This window comes from Sorex araneus, chromosome X, assembly GCF_027595985.1.
Source record: "Sorex araneus isolate mSorAra2 chromosome X, mSorAra2.pri, whole genome shotgun sequence".
NCBI classification, from domain to species: Eukaryota; Metazoa; Chordata; class Mammalia; order Eulipotyphla; family Soricidae; genus Sorex; species Sorex araneus.
The window spans coordinates 19,474,629-19,483,649 of NC_073313.1; the positions used below are offsets into that span (position 1 = coordinate 19,474,629).

At 48.6% G+C, this 9,021-nt stretch overlaps 1 protein-coding gene across 1 annotated transcript in view; it reads right to left on the reverse strand.

The window, feature by feature from the left end:
- The window catches only part of MAP3K15 (mitogen-activated protein kinase kinase kinase 15), a 64,343-nt gene extending 56,990 nt beyond the window's left edge, over positions 1-7,353 (reverse strand). Inside the window, exons 1-3 of the mRNA XM_055120139.1 lie at positions 6,996-7,353; positions 3,245-3,384; positions 158-181 (exon numbers count right to left, since the gene is read on the reverse strand). Of these exons, the coding sequence (XP_054976114.1) occupies positions 158-181; positions 3,245-3,384; positions 6,996-7,353 (522 nt within the window). The remainder of the gene's footprint in view (positions 1-157; positions 182-3,244; positions 3,385-6,995) is intronic.
- Positions 7,354-9,021: the final 1,668 nt, after the last annotated feature.

The window sequence follows — 9,021 nt, forward strand, 5'->3', positions numbered from 1 at the left end:
TAACCCCTGTGCATCGCCAGGTGTGACCCAAAAAGCAAAATAAAATAAAATAAAATAAAAAAATACAACCCATAAGCTTTGCTCTCTGGAATTTTCATGCAAGCATTTTACACATTTTCTTCTATAAGTTTAAAAATTCTGAAAGTGTAGTACTTACTTTGTTTTTCCAAGTTACAAAATCCTAAAAAGAAAAAGAAAAAATAAATGCACCTATTTTTAAAACTCACATTTTATTTTTAGTAAATAATTTTTGACTTCATTAATTTTCTGGAATGGTTTACAATAATGTTAAAATAAAGCTCAGGAATATATGTTCCAACTTCATACCTACTACCAGTGTCAATTCCCTTCATCAATGTCTCAAAGTTCTCTTACAACCATCAACCCTGGCAATCTCCTTTTTTAAAAAATCTAATTATTATAATTTAGTCACATGTTCAGTGTTAATGCTTATGGTTTTGATGTACCTCATCTCTCCACCACCAGAGTGTCCAAGACCCTTGACCATTTCATCATACCTCCCATTTACTCCTCACCTAACCTGACATTCTCAGTTCTGTAAATCCAGGGCCAAGGCATAGCAACCACTTAATATCTTCCATTCCTTTTCTTGTATCTCTATATATACTACAGATGAGTGACATCTGGTATTTTTCCTTCTCCCCATAACTTATTTTGCTTCAAATATATTATAGTTCTATCCAAGTAGCAACAAACTGCATGATTTCACCTTTTCTTATTGTTATACAGTATTCCATTACACACACATTTACAATACAACTCCTCCCCATTTTGTTTAAACACCGTGGTTTACAAACTTGTTCATGAGGATTTGCTATAGGCATTCAATACTCCAACCCCAATCCCACCACCACTCTCACCTTCCCTCCACATTGTCTCATTTTCCTAACATTTTCCCTGCCCCATAGCAGGCTCACAATAATTTATTTTATATTGCTTTTTACAATTAAATGGCTAATGGAATGATTAAAGAATACTTCAGTGAAAGAAAATTTGTGAAAATTCTTATATTTCATGATGAGTACATTAAGTACCCAGTGGTACTTAATGGTGCTCATTAAGTCTGAGGGTTTACTAAGGTGTTGTTGCTAGTTAAGCCTTCTGTGTTAATGTTTTTTGTTAATTGAGATTTGTTGGCTTCTACTTTACATTCCCATCCAATCTGGAGTGCTACTGGGATGTTAGTACTGTAGAGTTTGTAGATGTACAGTTTAGAGTTTCAAGTCCTGCAGAGGCATGGTGGCAGTTGTTGGGGTGTGACTGTGGCTGCTGGTGCTTTGGTGGGGCAGAAACTTGACCTGCTCTCATCTTGATATCATACGTGTCAGCTGGAACTGGTATCCAAGAAATTTTTGTAGCTAGTTGATCTCTTTTGAGATTTTTTATGAGACTCTGAAACAGGGCTGGTAGTGAGCTTACATGGCAGCAGCAGTAGGATTAACACAACTTCTTTATCCATTCATCTGTTTTGTGGGACATGTAGGTTGTTTACATACCATGGCTTTTGTAACATAGTCGTGCATGTATATTTTTGAATTCATGTTTTTGTCTGGTGGGGGAGGGTGATGCCAAGAAGCCGAATTGCTGGAAACACTGCATTTTTGCCACTGCATTTCCATATTCATTAACAAGTGCTGTGTGCCCATCCCTGTCTCTATTGTCCAACACCCACTTCAGAGCAAAAGTTACTACTCACTAGGAACTTGCTCCTTCGAAGAATTTCATACTGGAAGAACGTCTAAACGTTGTAAAATTAACATTCTAAGTAAAAGTGACCACTACTGGCTAGCTTTATAATATTGGGGGCATATATGGTTATAAAGATTTGACAAATGTCAATTCTTTCTTTCTAAAGATATTCTGCCATTCAAGTATAGGGCTCTGAATGCCTGCAACTCATATTTTCAAACTGAGTGAATATCAGTGATGGCAAACAAGAGTATAGAAACACTAGTATCAATATCTGTTCTTAAATTATTTCTTCAATACACCAAAATCTGTAGGATACCTCCAGTCAGCCTTTCTATAGAAGGGGTATTGCTGGCAGAATTCACGACACCTCATTATAGCTGTCTAGGCATTTTCAATTTCAATGACAACAGTTATATTTAACTTATCACGATGGCTCTACAGCCCCTGATTATATATACCATTCATGCCTTAAAAGCCAATCTACACAGGAAAAAAATGCTATTAAACAGCTACTTTGCAAAATATGCTTTACATGTTCTGTAATTTCTTTTTTCTGATTACAAGTGCAGATTGCTTCTTCAGGAGCAGATGCAACTACCTATCACCATTTTATCATAAGGTTTTCCACAATATTCATAATTAGAACTTACTTAGATCATGGGACGTTTGGCAGGAGTTCAATGAAGCACAGTGAAAAACACAAGTATTGAATTGAAAATAATATACATTCAAACTTCATGTTTCTCAGCTGGAGACATAGCATAGCAGATAAAGAACTTGCTTCGCAGATGACTGACTTTATTTTGAATCCAGTACCACATGTGGTTCCTGAACACTGACAGAAGTATCCCTGGGCACAGAACTAGGAGTAAGCCCTGAGCACAAGTGTGGCATCCCCTACAGAAAATGTCTTAATAAGTATCTTTTTGCATTTCTTAGTTTTAAATATTTTTAAGAATAACTACCTTACTATGAAATGTTTTCATATTAATATCCAAGTTTGATAAGTGATTTCTAAGTTATTGTTTGTTGTCTTTTGGGGTGAGGGCCACACCCAGAAGTGATGAATGGCACGACTCCTGGCTATGCTTAGAGGACCAAATGCAGTACCAGCAATTGAACCAAGGTAAGCAACATGCAAGGAAAGCACCTTAATACCTGTATTATCTCTTCGATCATCAAGAATTTATTCTTCAATATATAGATAAAATCTGCAATTAAGGGAATGTGAGTGGTATGTTCGCTTCAACAGAAATTAACAGAAATACTTTTGCCTGTTCTTCCCTAGAAATGATCATGTTGCCTAAAAATCTTGAGCACAAATGATCAACACAGTTGTCACGAAGTCATCTAAATGTGCTAGAACCTGGAGTGGGAAAAAGTTACTTGTTATGGTTTGACTCCAAATCTTTATGTTTTGACAAAAGCATATCATTATGGTTTGACTACAATCCCATGTACTGCATGTCCATTGCAAATGCACTGAACTACATTCCTAAACAAAGCAATAATAAGGAGACTGTAAGTTTACCTCCAGTAAAACAGCTGTTTCAATGTCTGCGTTGTAGTAAAGGATCACATTATTAGTCATGTTGAAACTTTCACGGACTCCAAGATAGTAGAAAATCAAGGAATGTCTGGAGACATCACTCATGTCTGCAATAGCAATATCTACAATGGACAAAAAGACAAGGAGGTGATAAAGATCATAGTATACACTTTAATCTTCAGTAATAGGAAGCTACAGAAATATGTATTTCTACAATGCACTTTTTAGGTCAAGTTCAAGAATGATTTGATTAAAATTTCCCACGGCAGAGCCTGGAAAGCTACCCATGTGTATTGGATATGCCAAAAACAGTAACAATAAGTCTCTCAATGAGAGAAGTTACTGGTGCCCGCTCAAACAAATCGATGAACAACGGGATGACAGACAGACAGATATTGAGGGGTGAAGAGCTGGTTTATGAGCAGAGTTCACTCCTTCCATTTTGCATGTGTAATGTCCTGAGTGCAAAAAAATGGTTACAAAAAAATAAAAGATGCAGCTAGTATACACACTGTGCACACAAAAAGTTAGCTTAAGTCACACAACTATCACTTCTGCTTGAGCAGAGAAATGGACATTTAAAGTGGGTCAATGCATATCCAGAAGGAGAGGGGACCCACAGGGGCCCCCATGGACCTATACATGACCCAGAAACCCAAACGCCAATTCAAAGTGACCCCTACTTGCCTCCACACGACTCAGAGGACCCTATAAACCCTCGTGCAACCCAGAGGAACAAACGCCAACTCACAGTGGCCCAAACAGACCCCCACGTGATTCACAGAGACCCCCCCATGGACTCATATGCAATCCATAGAGGCCGTCATGGATCCACACGGGACCTAGAGGGGCCTGCACGGATCCACACGTGACCCACAGAGTTCCGCAGAGACCCACACGAGACCCATAGAGGCCCGCAGAGATCCACACGTGACCCATAGGGGCCCACACAAACCCACACGTAACCCAGAAGCCCAAACACCAACTCACAGTAGCCACACAGGCACCCACACAGCCCACAGAAGCCCGCATGGATCCACACATGATCCAGAAACCCAAACGCCAATTCAAAGGAGCCCCCACTCGTCCCCACACGATGCACAGAGGCCCCCAAGAACTCCCATGCAACCCAGAGACACAAAAGCCAACTCACAGTAGCCCATACTGGTCGCCATGCGACCCACAGAAGCCCACATGGACCTACACACAACCCGAGAAGCCCCCACAAACCCACACACGACCTGTAGAGGCCCGCACGGACCCACACGTGATCCACAGGGGGTCCACACAGACCCACACACAACCTGTAGAGGCCTGCACGGACCCACACGTGAACCAGAAACCCAAATGCCAATTTTAAGCGGCCCCCACTCACCCCCACACGACCAACAGAGGCCCCTATGAACCCACGTGCAACCCGGAGGCACAAACGCCAACTCACAATAGCCCACACTGGTCGCCATGCGACCCACACAGGCCCACATGGACCTACACGCGACCTGTAGAGGGCCCCCCCCGGACCCACACGCGACCCGTAGAGGCCCCCACAGGCCCACACGCGACGCGTAGAGGCCCCCACAGACCCACATGCGACCCGTAGAGGACCCCACAGAACTACACACAACCCGTAGAGGCCCACACGGACCCAAACGCGATCCACAAGGGGTCCACACGGACCCACACACAACCTGTAGAGGCCCGCACGGACCCACACGTGAACCAGAAACCCAAACGCCAATTCAAAGCGGCCCCCACTAGCCCCCACACGACCCACAGAGGCCCCTACGAACCCACGTGCAATCCAGAGGCACAAATGCCAATTCACAGTAGCCCGTACTGGTCGCCATGCGACCCAAACGGGCCCACACGGACCTACATGCGACCCGTAGAGGCCCCCACGTACCCACACGCGACCCGTAGAGGACCCCACAAACCCACACGCGACCCGTAGAGGCCCACACGGACCCACACATAACCTGTAGAGGCCCACATGGACCCACACGTGAACCAGAAACCCAAACGCCAATTCAAAGCGGCCCCCACTAGCCCCCACACGACCCACAGAGGCCCCTACGAACCCACGTGCAACCCAGAGGCACAACCGCCAATTCACAGTAGCCCGTACTGGTCGCCATGCGACCCAAACGGGCCCACAAGGACCTACATGCGACCCGTAGAAGCCGCCCCCAGACCCACACGCGACCCGTAGAGGCCCCCACGGACCCACACGCGACCCGTAGAAGCCGCCCCCAGACCCACACGCGACCCGTAGAGGCCCCCACGGACCCACACACGACCCGTAGAAGCCGCCCCCAGACCCACACGCGACCCGTAGAGGCCCCCACGGACCCACACGCGACCCGTAGAAGCCGCCCCCAGACCCACACGCGACCCGTAGAAGCCCCCGCGGACCCACACGCGACCCGTAGAAGCCGCCCCCAGACCCACACGCGACCCGTAGAAGCCACCCCCAGACCCACACGCGACCCGTAGAAGCCCCCGCGGACCCACACGCGACCCGTAGAAGCCGCCCCCAGACCCACACGCGACCCGTAGAAGCCACCCCCAGACCCACACGCGACCCGTAGAAGCTGCCCCCAGACCCACACGCGACCCGTAGAAGCCCCTCCCAGACCCACACGCGACCCGTAGAAGCCGCCCCCAGACCCACACGCGACCCGTAGAGGTCCCCCACGGACCCACACGCGACCCATAGAGGCCCCCACGGACCCACACGCGACCCGTAGAGGCCCCCACAGACCCACATGCGACCCGTAGAGGACCCCACAGACCCATACGCGACCCGTAGAGGCCCACACGGACCCAAACGCGATCCACAGGGGGTCCACACGGACCCACACACAACCTGTAGAGGCCCGCACGGACCCACACGTGAACCAGAAACCTAAACGCCAATTCAAAGCGGCCCCCACTAGCCCCCACACGACCCACAGAGGCCCCTACGAACCCACGTGCAACCCAGAGGCACAACCGCCAATTCACAATAGCCCGTACTGGTCGCCATGAGACCCAAACGGGCCCACACGGACCTACATGCGACCCGTAGAACCCCCGCGGACCCACATGCGACCCGTAGAAGCCGCCCCCAGACCTACACGCGACCCGTAGAAGCCGCCCCCAGACCCACACGCGACCCGTAGAAGCCGCCCCCACACCCACACGCGACCCGTAGAAGCCGCCCCCAGACCCACACGCGACCCGTAGAAGCCCCCGCGGACCCACACGCGACCCGTAGAAGCCGCCCCCAGACCCACACGCGACCCGTAGAGGTCCCCCACGGACCCACACGCGACCGTCGCATGCCCCCTTGAGACCGCCGGGCGGGATCCCCAGAACGTCATTAAAACGCCTCAGCAAGGTCTTCCTGAGGTACTCGGGGATACGCAAATTTCCCAAGTTCCTCAGGTGGCTGGAAAGAGTGGCCAGGGCTGGGATGCGGGAGCGGCCCAGTCCCAGGTGAGGACGGAAAAGCGGGGCCACTCCTGAAAAGGGGGCTCCAGCAGCGGCGGCGGGATTTATTCTCCTCTGGAAGGCCCCTACAGAGGGGAGCGCCAGTAGAAGGACGACGCCTGAGGGCCCCGGTCTCTACTTTCCCATCAGTTTAAAAAAAGAAAAAAAGGTCCTGCTGGCCTCGGTCCTGAGTGGTGTCGGGGAGCCGCAACTGGGGGAGGGGAGGAAAGTGGGAACTCGTCGGGGCGGCCACCCGGCTTACCTGCCGCGTAGAAGGCGTTGAGCAGGCTTGGCTCGCCGAGCTCCAGCTCCTCTAAGGGCACTGAGCCAAGGCGGGCCCCGTGGGCCAGGCAGGCCTTCCTCAGGCAAGCCCGCGCCCCGGCCTCGGGGTTGTCCCCTTCAGGGTCTTCCAGCTCGCGGTCCTGGACCCTCCCGCTGTACACATACAGTGCCCTCAGGGCGCGACGCCGGCCACCGTGCTTCGAAGTTGTGACCAAGGTGTCTTTGGCGGCTGTGGTCGGCAGCAGCGAGCATGGCAATCCTCGTATCGGGCATCGGGCCAGAACCCTGCCCAGAGCCCCAATTTCAATGGGGTGGCTATCCTGGCCAGCCTTCTCCATGCTCTCAGGCGGCCACCCGCACCTTCCGGCCGCCGCGCCTTCAACTGCCAGTTTAACGGGCGGGAGTTCTAGAAAAAGCTCTGGCGCCGGAAGTGAGACTGCGCACTTCCGCCTGAGCAGGGTGGGATAGAGCGCCTTTTCTCTACTCTCCCGGTTCGAGGAACTCAAACGCTGATTGGACGTTGCTCTTCCCGCCTCCAGTAGGAACCGGTTTATTCAAAGATGGTTTTCTAATTCAAAAGGCGGAAGTGCTTTCAAAGTGCTGAACTCGAAGGCTGATTGGACATTGCTCTCACGTGCTTTCGCCTGATAGGGCGAGATAGAGTGTCTCCTCTCTACTCTCCCAAAACCGTTAGTACTGCACACGGCCCAGGCCTCAGGTTTGTGGAACTCGAAGGCTGATTGGACGGTGCTCTCCCACTTTCCGGTAAACCGGTTTACTCAAAGTGGGGTGACCGGTTTATAATCCAAAAGGCGGGAACTCTTTCAAAGTGCTGATTGGCTACTCCCGGCACTGTCTGCACTGCACACGGCCCGGGCCTCACGGTTCAGGAACTCGAAGGCTGATTGGACGTTGCTCTCTCACCTCCGTTAGCAACCGGTTTACTCAAAACTGGCTGAGGGTTTTCAAGTTCAAAAGGTGTAAACTTTTTCAAGGTGCTGATTGGATGGCAAGACTCCAGGGCCAAAGAAACATGAGTGTAATTTGTACCACCAGGGAGATGAGCTAGAATTATTGAAAATACTCTGATTCAGAGATTTTTCCTTTTCTTTTTTCTTTTTTGGGTTTTGGGTTTTAGTTGACTCATAGTTTGGGTCACATATTGGTAATCGTGTTGATCAGTGTTTTTTTCTCTTTGAAAAATCTTTTAATAAACCGTGTCCTTGGATGATGTTTAATATTGATTTATAACAATATCTTTTGACAGGTATTTCATGATACAATTTGCCAGTATTCTTTATATAAAATATTTTTATGTCATGTTTAAAAAAATCACCTACCTTATAATTATGACAATAGTCACAATGCTAATGCACAACAAATATTCTGATATTTTTCTTTTTAGAACTAAAGTCTGCAACTGCAAACTGTAAGGCATTTATATGAGAATGGCATAAATAAGGCTCTTTATTATTCTCCTCCTCCTCCTCCCCCCCTCCTCCTCCTTCTTCTCAATCTTCCTTCTTCGTCATTCTTCCTTCTTCCTCATTCTCCTCTTCTCCTGCTGCTCCTTCTCCTTCTCCTTCATTTCTTACTTCTCCTCCTCTTCCTCCTGCTCCTCCTCCTTGTCTCCTCCTTCTCTTCCTCCTGCTCCTGCTGCTGCTCTTCTCCCTCCTCCTTCGACCTCTCTCCCTTCTGCTTGTCCTCCTTCCCCTTTTTCCTTCTTTCCTTTTTTATTTTTTTTTAAGTTTTCAGCAACACCTGGAGTTTCTCAGGGCTTGTTCCTGTCTCTGGTGAGGAACCCCTGATCAGTGGTTTTTAAAAATATTTTAATTTTAATTGAATCATCATGTCACTGTGAGATAGTTACAAAGCTTTCATGATTGAGTTTTAGTCAGAAAATATTTCGACACCCATCCCTCCACCAGTGTACATTTCCCACCACCAATATCCACATATCCCTCCTGCTACCCATCTCTCCCAACCTGCCTCTAAGGCAGGCAGTT